The sequence below is a fragment of the Argopecten irradians genome, chromosome 1 (assembly GCF_041381155.1).
Source record: "Argopecten irradians isolate NY chromosome 1, Ai_NY, whole genome shotgun sequence".
Taxonomy (NCBI): domain Eukaryota; kingdom Metazoa; phylum Mollusca; class Bivalvia; order Pectinida; family Pectinidae; genus Argopecten; species Argopecten irradians.
This window is the reverse complement of record NC_091134.1, coordinates 66,264,141-66,287,297: the sequence shown is the minus strand read 5'-3', so window position 1 is coordinate 66,287,297 and position 23,157 is coordinate 66,264,141. Positions and strand designations below refer to the sequence as shown.

Genomic DNA, 23,157 nt, shown 5'->3' with positions numbered 1-23,157 from the left:
ATATGTCTGTACTATGGTCACTGGGTATCCATTGGTGTGAAGTGGTAAGTGTTATATGTCTGTACTATGGTCACTGGGTATCCATTGGTGTGAAGTGGTAAGTGTTATATGTCTGTACTATGGTTACTGGGTATCCATTGGTGTGAAGTGGTAAGTGTTATATGTCTGTACTATGGTCACTGGGTATCCATTGGTGTGAAGTGGTAAGTGTTATATGTCTGTACTATGGTTACTGGGTATCCATCGGTGTGAAGTGCTAAGTGTTATATGTCTTGTGCTATGGTCACCATTGACGGTGGTTGAAGTGGAAACTGAGGTACCAGTTTCCTTTGTGGAACCATCTTGTTGACTTAGAGTGTGGGTGTTGAGGAACAGGATTTCACCACCTTCCTCCCGTCCTGATGTCACCATCTTCCTCTCGTCCTGATGTCACCACCTTCCTCCCCTCCTGATGTCACCACCTTCCTCCCGTCCTGTCACCACCTTCCTCCCGTCTATGTCACCACCTTCTTCCCGTCCTGATGTCACCATCTTCCTCCCGTCCTGATGTCACCACCTTCCTCCCGTCCTGATGTCACCACCTTCCTCCCGTCCTGATGTCACCACCTTCCTCCCGTCCTGATGTCACCACCTTCCTCCCGTCCTGATGTCACCACCTTCCTCCCGTCCTGATGTCACCACCTTCCTCCCGTCCTGATGTCACCACCTTCCTCCCGTCCTGATGTCACCACCTTCCTCCCGTCCTGATGTCACCATCTTCCTCCTGTCCTGATGTCACCACCTTCCTCCCATCCTGATGTCACCACCTTCTTCCTGTCCTGATGTCACCACCTTCTTCCCGTCTTGATGTCATCACCTTCCTTCCGTCCTGATGTCACCACCTTCCTCCCATCCTGATGTAAATATAGCTGGTTTAGATGATGTACCAAGATGTCATTGATGTGGTACCTGGTGTTCATGGAGTTTGGTCATTGTTTCATCCACATACGTTAACCAAAGGATGGTGGGTTCTGATCTGTGTCAATGGGTCCCTCCTCAAACATTATTCATTAGACTCTATAGCCCTGTCTCATTGTACTAGAAACCAGAGAACACCCCCTCCCCATCCTTCCACCTCTACCTTTACCATAGACCCCTCGCATTACACAGTGTATCATGGTCTGATTGTACTAAATAAAGGAACATAAAGAACAAACAATACAATATCATAACAATAACAATTTCCTTTATTGTCACTCTTTTGTACTGGCTTATAAGGCATTAACCAACATAACAACTGTTGTTATAACACAGGTATCAATATCACAGTAAGTTGTAACACAGACCAGGAGGCATACAACTGATTACCTAGTCTAAAGTGAATATATTGCTTTATGGAAAGACAGTATGAAGTTTAAACCTACTCTGTGTGCTTCTTAATTGGAGAGTCACTTTCTTGGAAAAAAATGTGTTTTTACTAATACATACTAGTAATAACATGATATTCCAACTAGCATGCATTAAATTAACACTACATTATAACAATGCATCCAACATATCACTTTTGATTGTTATCATTTTAATATTACACAGCATCTTTGGAAAATATTTCAAGTTGATTGGTCATACAGCCCACATATTAAACACTGACAAACAATTACAAACACCTTTCCACCAGTTATTGGTAGTGTGAATGGTTTACTGTATCAGAGTCTTCGGAAGGACGTCTTCATTTGCACAATTACAACAATTTCATATGCAATATATTTATTTCGTCATTCGTTGCTATCCCCAATACACATTTTTTTAAATGCTTTAAAATCACAAAGTTGAGAAATATGTTCTAGATTTCTTGTTATTGGATGATATAGCCGATCCGTTTTAGCTCTGATAAACAAACACTAGCTGCATTTGTCTTGGCCATTCTAATGGAGGACTCGGCTGCTCCTTTGAACTCCTGAAGGTTCACCGTTACCTGCATAAAAAACAAATATTGACAGATTTATATTCATACATAAGATCCCCACCCCACCTTTACTGTTAAATTCTGTAAGAAAAGTAGTGGGATTTCCTCCGTTAAACCTCTCAGAGGCAACTTTGAATTCAGATCTGAGTAAGCCATTTGCTGGCCAATCAAACATTTTTATCATGAGGTAACATACCAAAGAAGAGACCCGTGTATGATTCCATTATTGCAGACAGGCCAATAAGTTCCATTACCTTACATACATGTACATAGGCCAATAAGTTCCATTACCTTACATACATGTAGACAGGCTAATAAATTCCATTACCTTGCATACATGTAGACAGGCCAATAAATTCCATTATCTTACATACATGTAGACAGGACAATAAATTCCATTACCTTACATACATGTAGACAGGACAATAAATTCCATTACCTTACATACATGTAGACAGGACAATAAATTTCATTACCTTACATACATGTAGACAGGACAATAAATTCCATTGCCTTACATACATGTAGACAGGACAATAAATTCCATTACCTTACATACATGTAGACAGGACAATAAATTCCATTATCTCACATACATGTAGACAGGACAATAAATTCCATTACCTTACATACATGTAGACAGGACAATAAATTCCATCACCTTACATACATGTAGACAGGACAATAAATTCCATCACCTTACATACATGTAGACAGGCCAATAAATTCCATCACCTTACATACATGTACATAGGCCAATAAATTCCATTACCTTACATACATGTAGACAGGACAATAAATTCCATAACCTTACATACATGTAGACAGGCCAATAAATTCCATAACCTTACATACATGTATACAGGCCAATAAATTCCATTACCTTACATACATGTACATAGGCCAATAAATTCCATTACCTTACATACATGTATACAGGCCAATAAATTCCATTACCAAGGTACCTTACATACATGTACATAGGCCAATAAATTCCATTACCTTACATACATGTATACAGGCCAATAAATTCCATTACCTTACATACATGTACATAGGCCAATAAATTCCATTACCTTGCATACAAATTGTTTATTGGATTTCTCTTCAGTGACCTCATACACTGGCTTCCCCCACTTCTTTTTCATACAGAAATTATGGAGAAATTGTTGAGGAAACTGTTCAACTTCATCAATTACTGGAAATAAAGAAACAACACCATGTTAGCTTGCTCCAGTTTATGATACTAGAAGTACTGGGATGTCACACACAGGTTTGTATAGAGACCTGGTGGTTAAATATGTATTACAAAACTACTCACTTGTTCTCTCCTTGGTATTGTTGTTAAATTGTTCCATTCTGTTCCTGAAGTCGTTGCTAGTTGACCTATGATGGGAAAAGAACAAGTCTGCTGCTTGCTTTTTGGCCTGACTTTTACGAGAACAAGGTCTAGAATGAAATTCCTCACCACTAACTGTCACCTGTAAGAAAATGTCATAGTGAGGTCAAGGTCATGATTACCTGAGGAGAGCATTGAACTGTCACTAAAAGCTGGTATTCAATTGATACAAATCTAATTTTCGGTTATAGATGCATTTTTTGTCTATCATCAAAATTCAACAAATATTTTGGTATTGTTGTATATTTTTGACTGTGTGGTAACAATTACTAACAGGTTATGTTATAACATACAACATTATTGACAGTATGTCACAAATTTCATGTAGTAACAATAGTTTTAAATTACAATTTTATGTTGGCTCCTTTTTTAAACATAGATCAAAAGGACATTACAAATGTGTTCATTTCCTACAACATTTCCAGAAACATTTCATCATCCTGCTGACCTTACAAACAAACTCTCCTGATGGCTGGGCATTACACTTATATTCTGGCATACTCCATTGCATCCTCTGAGCAAAATTGTTTAACATTAATATCGGATCCTTTGACTCTGTGAACAACGTAAAGAGAAGAATAAACATAACGACAAAGGATTCAATCAACTCGTTTTGATACATAGCAGATTTTTTCAGCTATGAACATAATCATTACCTAATTACTGACTTCACATGGCCTGGAATTATCTGTTAACGATCATTTTCAGACAATGTATGCGTGTAATATTTTTTTTACAACACATTCTCGCTGGCAAGTCGTATGTAATGTTGCCTTGTAACCAGTTTTGACAGATTTATCTCAGAAAATGAAAGATCGATTTGGAGGCGTTTTCTCACAATATGGCTTTTTAGTTGGCACGAAAGGCCATAACCTGTCTATAAAGGCAACCTGTATATAGTGACCGTTTTTCTGTCTCCCCTTCAGTGGTCATTATAGACAGGTTTGACTGTACACATATTAACTTTCAGTAACATTTCTACCAAGTAAAGGGACCGTATTTTATTTATAAACACATTGAGAATGCCCGGGTTACATCGGGCGATAATCCGACTGACTCTAATTGTAAAGAAGTCGAACACAAATTTATAGGCCTAATTTGAAATAGCTTAAGTACAGGCCATTTCTTAGTAATAAAACAATGCTAAATATCGACAATGAATAATGGAACACATTGAATAAATAGGCATGTTTTATTTTGCCTACCGTATCATCCGAGTTGTGGCTTCAAAATCATGCTTTATGAGTGATCTTTTCGTGCACATGGCTTTCGCGACCAAACATAATTTCAGTCTTTGATAGGCATAAACGGTCGTTAAAACTTCATTCCTTAAGTTGGCAACCATATTTGTACCTCAAATGTTACGACCGCTAGGTTATAAACCAAACAGTACTGTATAAACACTTCATAGCTTGGGCTTCAGTAATGGCTGCCATTTGCTTGCAAAGGGAGTTAATTACCGGAAGTAGGTTAAAGGCACGCAACTACACACACACTGTACTCAGTACTTGAAAAGTAGATCTCAGCGACCGGTCGTTAGACAACCTTGACGGGGCTAAAACGACCGGTTGTTAGCCACATTAGACAGGTGGTCGTTATGCACAGTGCCATTATATAGTAAAAACGCACGGGGAGTCTAAAAACCTGTCGTTATAGACAGGCGGTCGTTAGAGCAGGTTTGACTGTACCTGCATTGTGTTTTTTGAAGCTGTATATTGTTAGAAAACGCCTCCAAATTGATCTTTCATTTTCCGAGATTAATCCGTCAAAACTGGTTACAAGGCAACATTACATACGACTTGCCAGAGAGAATGTGTTGTAAAAAAAAAAATATTACACGCATACATTGTCTGAAAATGATCGTTAACAGATAATTCCAGGCCATGTGAAGTCAGTAATTAGGTAATGATTATGTTCATAGCTGAAAAAATCTGTTATGTATCAAAACGAGTTGATTTTGTTATGATCGAAATTTCCGATTGCATTAAAATAAAACGGAACACAAATCACGGAAATATATTGACACAATTATTTCTTAAATAATGCATGGCAATAAATATATAAACATCCAGTAGCAGGTCTTTTTTGTATTAATATAATTCTGTTTTATTTACTGGCTCGTTGGTTGGCACGAAAGCCCCAACCTGTCTATAAATGCAACCTGTCTATAGTGACCATTTTTCTGTCTCCCCTTCAGTGGTCTTCATAGACAGGTTTGACTGTAATCTGAAATTTAGCATACTTGACCCATGTGGAATGAAAACTCCAGAATTGTCTGAGGATGAACAGACTTTGCCATCCACTGTCTTGTTGCCTTCCTTTTTATCTAGTGGTTCTGCCTTGTGGTCCTGAAACAGGAAGCATTGACAAACATAAATATGGTAATTTTTACAACATGAACTGACCACATATATTAAGTAAGACTATACGGCAAATTAGCACCTTAACGGTAGCAGTCTAGGATATTGGGCAGGGCTTCAATCGATGTAGACCAATAAGTAAAATGAATGTCAAAGTTTGTATGTGATACACTGTCGTACACATTTTAACATTAGACTAAAGTATAAAGTTCAGTGTCAAGGAAACAAACAATTACTATACACCATTATCTTCTCCACGAGATATTGCACCACATATTTAACTACTAATTATTACAGAGATGGGATAAAATTTTCTGTTAAAATTTTGACAAATGGTCAGTAATTCACCCGATAACATACTTTGGGCCAAAATTTATCATCTAGATATTCCGATAATTCTTCTTCTTTCTTGTTTGTTTCCAGCTTTGGCTGTTGTGTTGTAGTGTTAATGCCTGACCTCGGGTGTATAAGGGACTCCTCCCATTCCTCTCTGACTAGTTTAAACAGGTCCATAGTGGCTCTGGCATCCTCAACAGAACAGTGGGTACGAGACTGTATCCGCCTCTCTACAACACAACAAACAACAGTGGGTACGAGACTGTATCCGCCTCTCTACAACACAACAAACAACAGTGGGTACGAGACTGTATCCGCCTCTCTACAACGCAACAAACAACAGTGGGTATGAGACTTTATCCGCCTCTCTACAACACAACAAACAACAGTGGGTACAAGACTGTATCCGCCTCTCTACAACACAACAAACAACAGTGGGTACGAGACTTATCCGCCTCTCTACAACACAACAAAGAACAGTGGGTACGAGACTGTATCCGCCTCTCTACAACACAACAAACAACAGTGGGTACGAGACTGTATCCGCCTCTCTACAACACAACAAACAACAGTGGGTACGAGACTGTATCTGCCTCTCTACAACACAACAAACAACAGTGGGTACGAGACTGTATCCGCCTCTCTACAACACAACAAACAACAGTGGGTACGAGACTGTATCCGCCTCTCTACAACACAACAAACAACAGTGGGTACAAGACTGTATCCGCCTCTCTACAACACAACAAACAACAGTGGGTATGAGACTTATACGCCTCTCTACAATACATCAAAGAACAGTGAGTACGAGACTGTATCCACTTCTCTACAACACAACAAAGAACAGTGGTTACGAGACTGTATCTGCCTCTCTACAACACAACAAACAACAGTGGGTACGAGACTGTTTCGCCTCTCTACAACACAACAAACAATTGTGGGTACGAGACTTTATCCGCCGCTGTACAACACAACAAACAACAGTGGGCACAAGACTGTATCTGCCTCTCTACAACACAACAAAGAACAGTGGGTACGAGACTGTATCCGCCTCTCAACAACACAACAAAGAACAGAAGGTATGTGACTGTATCCACCTCTCTACAACACAACAAACAACAATTGGCACAAGACTGTATCCGCTGCTCTACAACAGAACAAACTACAGTGGGTACAAGACTTATAAGCCTGTCTGCAACGCAACAAAGAACAGTGGCACAGGTACGAGATTGTATCTTCAAACACTCTACAACTGTATCGCTGCCTACAAACAACAGTGGGTACGAGACTGTATCCGCCTCTCTACAACGCAACAAACAACAGTGGGTATGAGACTATATCCGCCTCTCTACAACACAACAAACAAAAGTGTGGTATGAGACTTTATTTGCCTCTTTACAACACAACAAACAACAGTGGGTACGAGACTGTATCCACCTCTCTACAACACAACAAACAACACTAGGTATGAGACTGTATACCCCTCTCTACAACGCAACAAACACAGTGGTACAGACTGGCCTGTCAAGACTGCAACATATGCGGCTCTACGCAACACAACAAACAATATGGGTACGAGACTGTATCGGCTGCTCTACAACACAACAAAGAACAGTGGGTACGAGACTTTATTCGCCTCTCTACAACGCAACAAACAACAGTGGGTACGAGACTGTATCTGCCGCACTACAACACAACAAACAACAGTGGGCACAAGACTGTATCTGCCTCTCTACAACACAACAAAGGACAGAAGGTACGAGACTGTATCCACTTCTCTACAACACAACAAAGAACAGTGGGTACGAGACTTTATTCGCCTTTCTACAACACAACAAACAACAGTGAGTACGAGACTGTATCTGCCTCTCTACAACACAACAAAGAACAGTGGGTACGAGACTGTATCCGCCTCTCTACAACACAACAAACAACAGTGGGTACGAGACTGTATCCGCCTCTCTACAACACAACAAACAACAGTGGGTACGAGACTGTATCCGCCTCTCTACAACACAACAAAAAACAGTGGGTACGAGACTGTATCCGCCTCACTACAACACAACAAACAACAGTAGGTATGAGACTATCCACCTCTCTATAGCAAATTCAAAGCAATTCTATTTCAATGTTTGAGTAATGATTACTATAGGGCTCTACTGCTCCCTATTATTTAACTTAATTGGTACAAGTTCAGTATGAGCTCAGTACAAAACATGTATATTCTCTTCAAATTATAAATACTATTAAGTGTTTTGACAGGTGCTTACTGAGAAGGTACCAGGTGAGAAACTTCAATCCCATCCTTTCACATCCTGACTCCAGTGCCTTCTTCCTCAAACATGGAAGTTTCAGTGTATCTCTGATCATCTCCATTGGGTGGTCTATTTTTAACACACTCAAATCATTGTGGATGCCATGACCAACCAGAATTCTGTCCTGTTGAAACAGATAATCTTGATCAATAAAAATCATTTACTTGTCGTTTTCAAATAATGTTGTTCACATGTCTGCAAAACATTAGGGTATGTGTCCCAATATCATGGGATTAAATAAATCTGGATATCCTTGTGACGGTCACAACTGATCTTAATGAAAACACAGTTCTCAGACCTCTTGATGCTGAGTCATATATATTTTACCTTCAGGAAATCTTTCACCGCTTTCTGTACAACTTCAAAAGGGACACCATTGGTCATGTGACCAGCAGTAATGCCACTGTAACGTGTACGGTAGTCCGTTATGGTTTCTTCGGGACAACTGTACATATCGTAAACCACATTGCCATGAAAATCCACAATACTACAACGTCCTGAAATACAAACAATGGATTAATATTATCAATGGCATATCTCAGTTACAGTACAGACTGCAACACATATTGCACACATGGGAGAGCATCCTTAATTGACCCTGTCCCATACCGAAAAAAAGTACAAAAAAAGTAGGAAAAAAAAGCACAAAAAAAACACAAAAAAAGTATACTTTTAGTGACTCAATTTGGAACCGTAGTTACAACCCGGTTCCAAATTGAGTCAAAAAAAGTACTAAAAAAGTACAAATAAAGTAGAAAAAAAGTAGGAAAAAAATACAAAAGTAGGAAAAAAGTACAGTCTACCAACCATGTGTACTTTTTTCGTACTTTTTTTGTGCTTTATCGGATAGACATCTAGAGTACTAAAAAAGTACAAAAAAAGTACAGAAAAAGTACAAAAAAAGTACACAGGCATGTTGTATACTAAAATCTACTTTTATTGTGCTTTTTTTGAACTTTTTTTGTGTTTTTTTTGGGTAGTACATCTACAGTTACTAAAAAAAGTACTAAAAAAGTACAGAAAAGTACGAAAAAAGTACACAGGCATGTTGTAAAACTAAAATCTACTTTATAATGTGCTTTTTTTGTACTTTTTTTGTGTTTTTTTCGGGTAGACTAAAAAAAGTACTAAAAAAGTACAGAAAAAGTACGAAAAAAGTACACAGGCATGTTGTAAACTAAAATCTACTTTTATTGTGCTTTTTTTGTACTTTTTTTCAGCTTTTTCGGGTAGACATCTACAGCACTAAAAAGTACAGAAAAAGTACTAAAAAAGTACAGAAAAAGTACAAAAAAAGTACACAGGCATGTTGTATACTAAAATGTACTTTAATTGTGCCTTTTTTGTACTTTTTTTGTGCTTTTTCACGTAGACATCTAAAGTACTAAAAAAGTACAGAAAAAGTACGAAAAAAGTACACAGGCATGTTGTAAACTAAAATCTACTTTTATTGTGCTTTTTTTGTACTTTTTTTCAGCTTTTTCGGGTAGACATCTACAGCACTAAAAAGTACAGAAAAAGTACTAAAAAAGTACAGAAAAAGTACAGAAAAAGTACGAAAAAAGTACACAGGCATGTTGTAAACTATAATCTACTTTTATTGTGCTTTTTTTGTACTTTTTTTCAGCTTTTTCGGGTAGACATCTACAGCACTAAAAAGTACAGAAAAAGTACTAAAAAAGTACAGAAAAAGTACAAAAAAGTACACAGGCATGTTGTATACTAAAATCTACTTTAATTGTGCCTTTTTTGTACTTTTTTTTCAGCTTTTTCGGGTAGACATCTAGAGTACTAAAAAAGTACAGAAAAAGTACAAAAAAAGTACACATGCTTGTTATAAACTAAAAGCTGTATATTTTTGTGCTTTTTTTGTACTTTTTTAAGTAGATTAAAAAGTACAAAAAAAGTACAGAAAAAGTATCATTTTAGCACACAAAAAGTATACATTTAGTACAAAAAAGTACAGAAAAAGTACAATTTTAGTATAGAAAAAGTATCATTCTGGTACAAAAGAGTGCAATTTTAGAACAAAAAAAAAGTACAATGCTAGTAATAAAAACTACAATCTTAGTACAGATAAAGTATGGAAAAACCTTTATTTTGATAGAAAGATATCCCTTCAGTGCTATGAAAGTCCATTTCATGTACAAAACTAGATAAAGTTCAAAAGGTATGATCAGTGTTTGAACTTACATGTATAGGAAAACATGCGACATAAAATCCCCTAAATGCTCAATTTCAAATACATTTTTGCAATAACAGCACAGTCATTACTTAATAGTACATATATTGACAACTGATATGTGTTTTATATGAGACAAAATAACATGCTATAATTGATAAGTTTGGTCAAAATTCATGAGTCTTCAGTTTCTTAATTTGGTTCCTTTCTTCTTTGTAAAAATCAAATTTGAAATAATTAACATTTTGTGTCTTTTTGTGAACAGCATCTGTCTCTTTGTCAATACCATCTACTTCACTTAAGAGTCTGAAATGATAAAAAAGAAGACATTAATACATGTAGTTTTACATGTGTGTAGAATGTCTAATGTATATCTTTTATTTATCGTTAGAAGTCGGATATTCGTCACAATTTGTTTGTTTTTTTCAATTGAGGTTTCTAATTAACAATCCTGAAAAACATTTCATATTCAAAGGACTGTAAATTCAACCATTGCAACTTTAATCTTAAAATGTATATCTCAAATATGGTCAAAGAGGATGTACATGTAGCGAGGCAGTTCAGGAAAGGTATAGGTTTTTTAATTCACAATTTATTCCCAGGTTAAGGAGGTGACAGAAAGTCAAGAGTATTATGCAGCGGGATTGGAAATTGGGTCAATTTCATCGGTGACAAGGTAGCTCAGCAGAAGAGAGAGCATTCGGCTAGTGGTCCGAGGTCCTGGGTTCAAATGCCGGTCTGGTCGCTACATTTTCTCCCCTCCTGTTACAATAATTGTGAATCAAAAGAAAACATGGACCTACACAATTTGTACCTTGCAACTGCCCAACGCAAGTTTTTAACTTGTAACACAGGAATATAAATAGGGGTTATAAAATGGAAGGCCTAAAATATATACTGACCAAATTTACCAAAAATTCTTCATAACAAGTAGAATTTGTATCAGACTAACACATTTTTACCTGCAGTGAGGTCGGCATGATGACTGCAGTTTCCATTCTTGGGACACCAATTTCATTTGTTGTATTTTCAGGCTTCAAGATCTTCATCTTCAAAAGGAATGAAAATAACTTTAGAAAACTCTTCATTTCTTCAAGGAGGAAAAAACAACCTTATTATGACAATTACACTAGATTTAAAAAAAAAATGTATTTAAATCCAAGGAAAATTAAAAATTTTAAAAATGCAAATTTCTAAACTTAAAATGGCATAGAATAATTTCCAGACAAAAATCGTAAATACCATTTGATAAAACGTAACTTACTCTTTTTTGGTCATCAATCACATACATAAATTGAGAATCACACTTAATACACATTTATTTCAATGTACCTGTTAAAGTATCTTCATAATTGGTGCACATGCAGCTCGGTAATATTCATGATCAGCCAAACCTGGAAATAAATGTATTCTGCATGATGACATATGGTTAATATTAGGATATATACTATTGAATGATTGGATATATATCACTCAGATTGCATGGAAAATTAATTCAAATGATATACAAAGATTACAAAATAAAAATTAATTTGATATAATTATTCTTTCTCTACATTTTCCCAGCTTTAAGTATGCAGCATCAAAAATAAATCATTTACGTTTTTTCTTTTGGAAATTGACACAATTATATATACAGTACACAAATAACTATGGTAAATAATTAAGATAATCGGTCGTGGTAGATCTATATATTCTATCTCTCAAAATTTCAAAGATTAAAATACAAACTTATTATCAGGTGTATACGTATGTAAAACATGAATCTTTTGAAAAATTAATTAATATACGAGCCGAAATATATGAAAATAATGCAAGAAATTTATAAAATTATTTCCTAGATCCAGAAGATGAAATTAAATTTCAAATAAGTCATTATGTATATGCATTGACTGAAAAATATTCATTAAAATTAATGCATACTTAATCGTTAATTTCAAACAATTCTAATTTACGATCGGGATGGCCTCGAGCTCCAACCAATTTATAAATACCCACCCGCTTGGCCATCATAAACAGCTGGCGTGATTTACATCTTGCATATCCCATAGCTGGACAGAATGATTTTATCATACAAACATTTTCAGAGAAATTACGGTGAACTTGCATTTCCGAGTTTGCCATGTGATACCGGTGATACCTACCAATCGGTAATTTAAACACAGCCATATACTGTAACCATTGATGTACTGAAGAACTATTCTGCTGTCCCCGTGAAGTCTATGTTCTCCAGTGTATCAGAATATAAGCATGGTCAACATCGGTTGTAAGCCCAGCAGTCTGTGTGTGTTTGTTTACATTCAGCATTCAGACATTACGTAAACAAACATGGCTGCCGATCAGCTGTTTTAAACACACATGCCGGTGTTTCCCGCGCTGAAATAATCACGTGACTAACACATATGTGTCAGAAGGAATGTCGTGGCCACACTCTCTAAACAAAGAACTCTCCCTTCCGACAAGTTTTGTTGTTAATACTCGATATAGTAAATAGTTATCAAGTATCATGTTGTTTTAATTGGATTGTGTTCCACGTAATATAAATAATAAGATAGACAGCACATGTACGACAACTTTGTCTATTGTATCAAGAACAATTTCCGGCATGTCGTGAATAGATCGAGATTTTTAAAGATTACAGAGGACTTCGTTTGGGATCAGTCTGAGGAGGATTTTATCTGTAAAATGTCAATTTATCATTGCATAAATATATCTAAACAACATATTCTTTGTGGTGGAATATCACAGCTATCAACCGATCTCACTTCACGAGTTTATAAGGACCTCATGACCGTGCCATTGGTATTTTGTTGATTACAGTTTGGACCTTTTTAATCTGGCTTTCTGTGAACTGATTTGCAAGCCATATTAGTTTGAATAGCAGGCGGCTGCACAATGTGTAAATAGATTGCCAGTGCCCTTGTGGCTAAAATCATGTACACGTATCAAAGTTCAAAGGCAAAATGTACACATGTTGGTCTATCTAGGATCGTGCCTTGATTTATGTCAGAATAGATAGTGTTAAGATTGATTTGTTTATATTAGAGAAAAATATAAATATGTAGTATATTTCAACGTACTTGCAATGATTAAAGAATTCTTTAACAGCAGAAATATTCATGATTAAAAAATAAATAGTGAATTGATCAAAATATAATGTATTCATGCAATTAACATGCTCCACAACATGAACTAAACTGTTTAGGGCGATATTATTTATTATTTAGCTATATTGATCAAAATGAAGTCCATATTTTATCATAAAATTGATAATATAATTGATTAATTAAGTCATAAAACCAATGCACCGTATCTGCATGGTAATTTTATCCTTTTTAGTGTTTTTTTTTTTTTAATTCACATACATTTTTAGTTCCAAAGAAAGACAGTGTGACAAAAAATAACTGTAATACGTTATTGTATTTTCACAATCCATGAGAAAAATTCTAAGTTCCAAAAAAGTACAAAAAAAGTACACTGGTATTTTCTCAATCACAGAGAAAAATTCTAAGTTCCAAAAAAGTACAAAAAAAGTACACTGGTATTTTCTCAATCACAGAGAAAATTCTAAGTCCAGAAAAAGTACAAAAAAAACACACTCGAAAATTTCTAAGTCCAGAAAAAGTACAAAAAAAACACACTCGAAAATGTCAAAGTCCAGAAAAAGTACAAAAAAAACACACTCAAAAATTTCTAAGTCCAGAAAAAGTACAAAAAAAACACACTCGAAAAATTCTAAGTCCAGAAAAGTACAAAAAAAACACACTCGAAAATGTCAAAGTCCAGAAAAAGTACAAAAAAAACACACTCAAAAAATTCTAAGTCCATAAAAGTACAAAAAAAGTATACTTTTTTTGGGCTTTTTGTAAAAAGCTCAAAAAAAGTAGCATAAAAGTAGCATAAAAGTATACTTTTCATGGGAGAGCATCCTTAATTGACCCTGTCTTTTAATAGGACATAAAAACCAAACTGAATTACATTACAGTGTCCAATGTATAACCATATACGCCTCACTTGTTGGAGTTCTGGAAAATGTATTTATATTACCATAGAGTCATCAAAAAGTGATAAACAATAATCTGAGTATCTTATATTCAATAACCAACATTGCATTCTTAATTCATAATCAGTGTTCAACAATTATATAACAACATATAACATATATTGTACATTCGATCATAACCAAGCTCCATATAAATAACAAAATTATAGCTATAAATCCCAGGTTCTCACTGTATAAGAGCTAAAAATTGGTAGTAATATAATTATGAGGTACAGATTGAGCTACTAGGAGTTGTTAACCTTTACCTAATCTACTGTAGGATCCCCTAAAGCCAACTCCTACAAATTCGCAGTCTAGAGCTAAGTACAGCTCTGGAGGTGGTAAAAGCTGTTTACTCCTGGTATCTTCCTCCGCAACATTTCCTCCACTTTCTTCTGTAACATTTCCTACCATTTCTTCTGTTGTATTTCCTCCTGTTTCCACTGTAGCATTTCCCGTTTCTTCCGTAACATTTCCTCCTGTTTCCACTGTAACATTTCCCGCTGCTTCTGTACAATCCCTTGTGACATTTTCCGTATGTTCTTCAGTAACTTTTTCATCAATATTTTGACATTCTACCTCTGATAAAGAGGTACATTTTGTATCTGTTTTTGGTTTCATCTCTGTAGTTTTTTCATCATTAAGCATTTTCAACTTTTTGTTTTTAGTGTGATGATTTAGAATTCTTTCCAGTCTGTGTGACAATTTCCGTTTCTTTTTTTCCTTTTTTGTACTTTCATTACCGGAAGCTTGTGAGGACTCTGCGGGACTGTCACTAATATTTGTTTCCATATCTGTTCCATTTTCACAGTTTATCACAAAATTAGATAATACATAATCAACCTGAACATTATCAACATTTGACACTTCACTGCACTCACTCGAATCTCTGCGTTTTTGTTGGAATCGACGTTTCATTTTGCGACGTATCTTATCCACAACTTTTTGTAAATCTAATTCATCAACATCACTGTCGGCCGCTAACATAAAAGATGGCTCCTCCATTGTTGCTCTGTAACATCTAACCTGACAAGGTATGTGCCCAGAAAATGGGCAAAGTGCTTCCTTCAACAAAAAGAAGACATTGTTTGCATTAGTATGTTTAACTGTTAACCATTTACAAGAGGTTTAACAAGAAGCTATAAATTTTATTATTCTATTATGGCCCTTTCCATCGGGAACAGTTCTCGAAGACGAGGGGACTACACCTTGCAAGACAACACTATAGGAGAACTGTTCCCGACGGAAAGGGCCATTATAGATTTAGTATGTGACAATGTCACATGACATTCATTATGACGTCATATATTTGGTTGCATACCCGGCGAATATACTTTAATATATATAGTTCCTGTAGTCAGGTAGACCAAGGTCCTATCTCCAACGAAGCCTCTCAATCTCTTGTAGCTTTCACTTGAAGTGGTCTACTGCACCATATGTAATAGGTATGCAGCTCTATCGACTGAGCTAAAGGAAAATTACCACTAGCGCAGCTAGAAGGCAACCATACCACTCTGTACACTTCATAGAAATAAAACCTACACTATTCTATAGCCAACAAGAGGCCCAGAGGGCCTGTATCGCTCACCTGGTTTGTAATGCCAAGTAATGTTCTGAATACAGGTTCATTGTTTCGTTTCTGAAGGAATTTTAATATTAACCTCTAAATCCCCTATTGGGCCCCACCCCTCCTGCCCCCAGGGGGTCAGAGCCAAAATTTATACAAGTTCTGTTCCCCTTCCACCAAGGATGTTTGTGGCAAAATTTGGTTACAATCCATACAGAACTCTATGACTAGTAGCGATTTAAAGAATTTACCTCCATTTCCCCTATTGGGCCCCGCCCCTCCTGCCCCCCGGGACCAGAGCCAAAATTTATACAAACTCAGTTCTTATTCTCCCAAGGATATTTCTGGCCAAATTTGGTTACATTCTATGCAGAACTCTATGACTAGTAGCGATTTAAAGGATTTACCTCTATTTCCATTATTGGGCCCCACCCCTCCAGCCCCCGGGGGGCCAGAGCCAAAATTTATACAAGTTCTGTTCCCCTTCCCCCAAGGATGTTTGTGGCCAAATTTGGTTCCAATCCATGCTGAACTCTATGACTAGTAGCGATTTATAGGATTTACCTCTATTTCCCCTATTGGGCCCCGCCCCTCCTGCCCCCGGGGGGTCAGAGCCAAAATTTATACAAGTTCTGTTCCCCTTCCCCCAAGGATGTTTGTGGCCAAATTTGGTTACATTTCATTCAGAACTCTATGACTAGTAGCTATTTAAAGGATTTACCTTTATTTTCCCTATTTGGCCCCGCCCCTCCTGCCCCCGGGGGCCAGAGCCAAAATTTATACAAGTTCTGTTCCCCTTCCCCCAAGGATGTTTGTGGTCAAATTTGGTTACATTCCATTCAAAACTCTATGACTAGTAGCGATTTTAAGGATTTACCTCTATTTCCCCTATTGGGCCCCGGGGGATCAGAGCTAGAATTTATACAAGTTCTGTTCCCCTTCCCCCAAGGATAATTGTGGCCAAATTTGGTTACAATCCATGCAGAACTCTAGGACAAGTAGCGATTTATAGAATTTACCTATAATTTCCCTATTGGGCCCCGCCCCTATTGTCCCCCGGGACCAGAGCCAAAATTTATACAAACTCAGTTCTTATTCTCCCAAGGATATTTCTGGCCAAATTTGGTTACATTCCATGCGGAACTCTATGACTAGTAGCGATTTAAAGGATTTACCTCTATTTCCCCTATTGGGCCCCACCCCTCCAGCCCCCTGGGGGGCCAGAGCCAAAATTTATACAAGTTCTGTTCCCCTTCCCCCAAGGATGTTTGTGGCCAAATTTGGTTCCAATCTATGCAGAACTCTATGACTAGTAGCCATTTAAAGGATTTACCTCTATTTCCCCTATTGGGCCCCGCCCCTCCTGCCCCTGGGGGATCAGAGCCAAAATTTATACAAGTTCTGTTCCCCTTCCCCCAAGGATGTTTGTGGCCAAATTTGGTTACATTTCATTCAGAACTCTATGACTAGTAGCTATTTAAAGGATTTACCTTTATTTTCCCTATTTGGCCCCGCCCCTCCTGCCCCCGGGGGCCAGAGCCAAAATTTATACAAGTTCTGTTCCCCTTCCCCCAAGGATGTTTGTGGTCAAATTTGGTTACATTCCATTCAAAACTCTATGACTAGTAGCGATTTTAAGGATTTACCTCTATTTCCCCTATTGGGCCCCGGGGGATCAGAGCTAGAATTTATACAAGTTCTGTTCCCCTTCCCCCAAGGATAATTGTGGCCAAATTTGGTTACAATCCATGCAGAACTCTAGGACAAGTAGCGATTTATAGAATTTACCTATAATTTCCCTATTGGGCCCCGCCCCTATTGTCCCCCGGGACCAGAGCCAAAATTTATACAAACTCAGTTCTTATTCTCCCAAGGATATTTCTGGCCAAATTTGGTTACATTCCATGCGGAACTCTATGACTAGTAGCGATTTAAAGGATTTACCTCTATTTCCCCTATTGGGCCCCACCCCTCCAGCCCCCTGGGGGGCCAGAGCCAAAATTTATACAAGTTCTGTTCCCCTTCCCCCAAGGATGTTTGTGGCCAAATTTGGTTCCAATCTATGCAGAACTCTATGACTAGTAGCCATTTAAAGATTTACCTCTATTTCCCCTATTGGGCCCCGCCCCTCCTGCCCCTGGGGGATCAGAGCCAAAATTTATACAAGTTCTGTTCCCCTTCCCCCAAGGATGTTTGTGGCCAAATTTGGTTACATTTCATTCAGAACTCTATGACTAGTAGCTATTTAAAGGATTTACCTTTATTTTCCCTATTTGGCCCCGCCCCTCCTGCCCCCGGGGGCCAGAGCCAAAATTTATACAAGTTCTGTTCCCCTTCCCCCAAGGATGTTTGTGGTCAAATTTGGTTACATTCCATTCAAAACTCTATGACTAGTAGCGATTTTAAGGATTTACCTCTATTTCCCCTATTGGGCCCCGGGATCAGAGCTAGAATTTATACAAGTTCTGTTCCCCTTCCCCCAAGGATAATTGTGGCCAAATTTGGTTACAATCCATGCAGAACTCTAGGACAAGTAGCGATTTATAGAATTTACCTATAATTTCCCTATTGGGCCCCGCCCCTATTGTCCCCCGGGACCAGAGCCAAAATTTATACAAACTCAGTTCTTATTCTCCCAAGGATATTTCTGGCCAAATTTGGTTACATTCCATGCGGAACTCTATGACTAGTAGCGATTTAAAGGATTTACCTCTATTTCCCCTATTGGGCCCCACCCCTCCAGCCCCCTGGGGGGCCAGAGCCAAAATTTATACAAGTTCTGTTCCCCTTCCCCCAAGGATGTTTGTGGCCAAATTTGGTTACAATCTATGCAGAACTCTATGACTAGTAGCCATTTAAAGATTTACCTCTATTTCCCCTATTGGGCCCCGCCCCTCTCCTGCCCCGGGATCAGAGCCAAAATTTATACAAGTTCAGTTCCCTTCCCCCAAGGATATTTCTGGCCAAATTTGGTTACATTTCTATTCAGAACTCTATGACTAGTAGCTATTTAAAGGATTTACCTCTATTTTCCCTTATTGGGGCCCCACCCCTCCAGCCCCCGGGGGGCCAGAGCCAAAATTTATACAAGTTCTGTTCCCCTTCCCCCAAGGATGTTTGTGGCCAAATTTGGTTCCAATCCATGCTGAACTCTATGACTAGTAGCGATTTAAAGGATTTACCTCTATTTCCCCTATTGGGCCCCGCCCTCCTGCCCCCGGGGGGTCAGAGCCAAAATTTATACAAGTTCTGTTCCCCTTCCCCCAAGGATGTTTGTGGCCAAATTTGGTTACATTTCATTCAGAACTCTATGACTAGTAACTATTTAAAGGATTTACCTTTATTTTCCCTATTTGGCCCCGCCCCTCCTGCCCCCGGGGGCCAGAGCCAAAATTTATACAAGTTCTGTTCCCTTCCCCCAAGGATGTTTGTGGTCAAATTTGGTTACATTCCATTCAGAACTCTATGACAAGTAGCGATTATAGGATTTACCTCTATTTCCCCTATTGGGCCCCGGGGGATCAGAGCTAAAATTTATACAAGTTCTGTTCCCCTTTCCCCAAGGATAATTGTGGCCAAATTTGGTTACAATCCATGCAGAACTCTAGGACAAGTAGCGATTTAAAGGATTTACCTATATTTTCCCTATTTGGCCCCGCCCCTCCTGCCCCCGGGGGCCAGAGCCAAAATTTATACAAACTCAGTTCTTATTCTCCCAAGGATATTTCTGGCCAAATTTGGTTACATTCCATGCGGAACTCTATGACTAGTAGCGATTTAAAGGATTTACCTCTATTTCCCCTATTGGGCCCCACCCCTCCAGCCCCCTGGGGGGCCAGAGCCAAAATTTATACAAGTTCTGTTCCCCTTCCCCCAAGGATGTTTGTGGCCAAATTTGGTTCCAATCTATGCAGAACTCTATGACTAGTAGCCATTTAAAGGATTTACCTCTATTTCCCCTATTGGGCCCCGCCCCTCCTGCCCCTGGGGGATCAGAGCCAAAATTTATACAAGTTCTGTTCCCCTTCCCCCAAGGATGTTTGTGGCCAAATTTGGTTACTTTACATTCAAAACTCTATGACTAGTAGAGATTTAAAGGATTTACCTCTATTTCCCCTATTGGGCCCGTCCCTCCTGCCCCTGGGGGATCAGAGCCAAAATTTATACAAGTTCTGTTCCCCTTCCCCCAAGGATGTTTGTGGTTCATTTTGGTTACAACCCATGCCAAACTCTAGGACAAGTAGCGATTTAAAGGATTTACCTCTATTTCCCCTATTTGGCCCCGCCCCTCCTGCCCCCAGGGGTCAGAGCCAAAATTTATACAAGTTCTGTTCCCCCTCCCCCAAGGATGTTTGTGGCCAAATTTGGTTACAATCCATGCAGAACTCTAGGACAAGTAGCGATTTATAGGAAATGTTGACGGACGGACGGACGGACGACGGACGCCGCGCCATGTCATAAGCTCACCGGCCCTTCGGGCCAGGTGAGCTAATAACAAGAGGCCCAGAGGGCCTGTATCGCTCACCTGGTTTGTAATGCCAAGTAATGTTTTGAATATAAGTTCATTGTTTCTTTTCTGAGGGAATTTGAATATTTACCTCTAATTCCCCTATTGGGCCCCACTCTTTCTGCTCCAGGGGGGTCAAAACCAGAATTTATACGAATTCTGTTAACCTCAAGGATGTTTCTGGCCAAATTTGGTTACAATTCATGCAGAACTCTAGGACAAGTAGCGATGTATAGGATTTACCTCTATTACCCTATTGAGCCCCGCCCCTCCATTCCCGGGGGGTCAGAGCCAAAATTTATACAAGTTCTGTTCCCCTTCCCCCAAGGAAGTTTGTGGCCAAATTTGATTACAATTCATGCAGAACTCTAGGACAAGTAGCGATTTATAGGATTTACCTCTATTTCCCCTATTGGACCCCGCCCCTCCTGGCCCCGGGGAGTCAGAGCCAAAATTTATACAAGTTCTGTTCCCCTTCCCCCAAGGATGCTTGTGGCCAAATTTGGTTACAATCCATGCAGAACTCTAGGACAAGTAGCGATTTATAGGATTTACCACTATTTTCCCTATTGAGCCCCACCCCTACTGCCCCCCGGGGGTCAGAGCCAAAATTTATACAAGTTCTGTTCCCCTTCCCCAAAGGATGCTTGTGGCCAAATTTGGTTACAATCCATGCAGAACTCTAGGATCAGTAGCGATTTATAGGATTTACCACTATTTCCCCTATATGGGCCCCACCCCTCCTGCCCCCAGGGGATCAGAGCCAAAATTTATAAAAGTTCTGTTCCCCTTCCCCCAAGGATGCTTGTGGCCAAATTTGGTTACAATCCATGCAAAACTCTAGGACAAGTAGCGATTTATAGGATTTACCACTATTTCCCCTCTTGGGCCCCACCGCTCCTGCCCCGGGGGGGTCAGAGCCAAAATTTATACAAGTTCTGTTCCCCTTCCCCCAAGGATGTTTGTGGCCAAATTTGGTTACAATCCATCCAGAACTCTAGGACAAGTAGCGATTTAAAGGAAATGTTGACGGACGGGCCAGGTGAGCTAAAAATGTCAGTTTATTTAAAATTAATTAAAATAAAAAGTAAAAATATTTTAAAGCTTTGCACTTCAGTATTTTGCTAGCACTGTCACCTGGTACACGTTTATTGTGTGAACAATTCAAAAATATTTATACAGTTTTTAGTACATCACATGGTGATTACTAGAAATGCGATTGGATTACAGCCATGGCCTATTTTGCGACAGTTCCCCGTCCTTCTATGCCTTGTTTGTTTATCATTTTGGAGAAAAGTGTTAGTCTTGACTGTAGTCTGCGTTATCTCAATTTCTAGTAATTACAGCTGGTTCAGGTAAGGTGTACCCCTGAAACCATATCTTTAGTTAAAACTGAAGTTATCTCCGAATCCTTATGTAAATGTAACTACATGTACATTGTATATAAGTAATGTCAAAAACTTGATGTAATTCTGTTATAAACGTAATGGTTTCCATATCTTAGACTTAAGTTTATGTCAAAAATATGTAACAGTTAGAAAGTGACATGGTTATCTAACAAACAACACACTGTCGCAAATCAATGTAACACAACACGTGCACGTGGGTGTCAGAGTTACCGACTTATGTAAAACCAAGTCCTAAGTCGTCTGTCGGGCCAAAATCGTGAATGGAAATAAGTATACCAGAACATGATCATTCAAGAAATCAATACAATAGATAAAGTATTAACAAAAAAACATCCGTTACCTGTATATAACTACAACCACTTGTCCTATGAAACACCAAAAACTGCCTTATGACTCGAGGATTACATATTACACTCTGCAGTCTCAGTGCCATTCTTCGTGTCAGGAAAGCGCTTGATTTGCTCGCGTAACTTACCAAACGTTACACTGATATAGATGATACACATTGGGGAAGGGGTAAAGTTAAGAATAATCCTGTTTTAAGCCACTATCTCGTTAAATACGATTCACCATCGTGCAATAGAAACATAAAAAGGATAGGCCTATAACACGTTAGTAAAATACAAAAACTAACAAAATTTTAATTGATCTATTTTTTTAATGAATGGTAATTTATTCACTTGGATCACATTTCCATATGGCAAGCTAAGTTACTTTTTATTCTATTAATTCATCGAGTTTTGTTTGTTTGTTTGAGTTTTACGGCCCATCGACAACTAAGGTCATTTAGGGCCAAACTACAAGTCAGGCATTAATATCAGGATAAAAGATCAGGGTAAGAAAAGGCAAGTAAGGATTAAAACACAGATTGTAAACGTTTATTTGATTAAAAAAAAAGGTTTGCATGGGATGAAATAGTTTTGGCTAAAACACACAAGATAACTCATGCACAATGTTGATGAAACGATGAAATGTTTAGTTGATACGATGATATGATGAGAAAACGTTTATATTTTATCTAAAATACCGATTTCTTTGAGATAATTAAAAATACGATTATGTCTCACGACATTGAACGAAGTGTACATGTCGGAG

General features: G+C 38.2%; 1 protein-coding gene and 1 long non-coding RNA gene across 3 annotated transcripts; both read right to left on the bottom strand.

Annotated features, from left to right (window-relative positions):
• Positions 1–1,208: 1,208 nt before the first annotated feature.
• Positions 1,209–22,559, bottom strand: LOC138305970 (uncharacterized). Of its 2 annotated transcripts, XM_069246281.1 has the most exons (10): positions 22,403–22,559; positions 14,846–15,644; positions 8,683–8,852; positions 8,311–8,479; positions 6,065–6,270; positions 5,587–5,692; positions 3,793–3,899; positions 3,267–3,426; positions 3,022–3,143; positions 1,209–1,954 (listed from the first exon to the last, which is right to left on the bottom strand). In XM_069246281.1, exons 1-10 carry the CDS (start codon positions 22,493–22,495, stop codon positions 1,835–1,837), a joined length of 2,052 nt encoding a protein of 683 aa, XP_069102382.1. In that variant the 5' UTR covers positions 22,496–22,559; the 3' UTR covers positions 1,209–1,834. The 2 variants fall into 2 exon arrangements, with proteins under 2 accessions (XP_069102382.1, XP_069102388.1); XM_069246287.1 differs by lacking the exon at positions 3,022–3,143.
• Positions 10,433–14,447, bottom strand: LOC138305964 (uncharacterized). Its single transcript, XR_011205745.1, has 4 exons — positions 12,682–14,447; positions 11,870–11,931; positions 11,500–11,586; positions 10,433–10,843 (listed from the first exon to the last, which is right to left on the bottom strand). It is a non-coding gene; the product is annotated as an uncharacterized lncRNA (long non-coding RNA).
• Positions 22,560–23,157: the final 598 nt, after the last annotated feature.

What these genes read in the sequence shown, in the direction of transcription:
- LOC138305970 (XM_069246281.1), bottom strand. Translation starts at nt 22,495, where the DNA reads ATGGCACTGAGACTGCAGAGTGTAATATGTAATCCTCGAGTCATAAGG. An exon ending in GTGGTTGTAGTTATATACAG is followed by an intron (nt 15,645 to 22,402) that starts GTAACGGATGTT and finishes TTTTTGTTGAAG; the next exon opens with GAAGCACTTTGCCCATTTTC. An exon ending in TTTCATTCCACATGGGTCAA is followed by an intron (nt 3,900 to 5,586) that starts GTATGCTAAATT and finishes CGTTGTTCACAG; the next exon opens with AGTCAAAGGATCCGATATTA.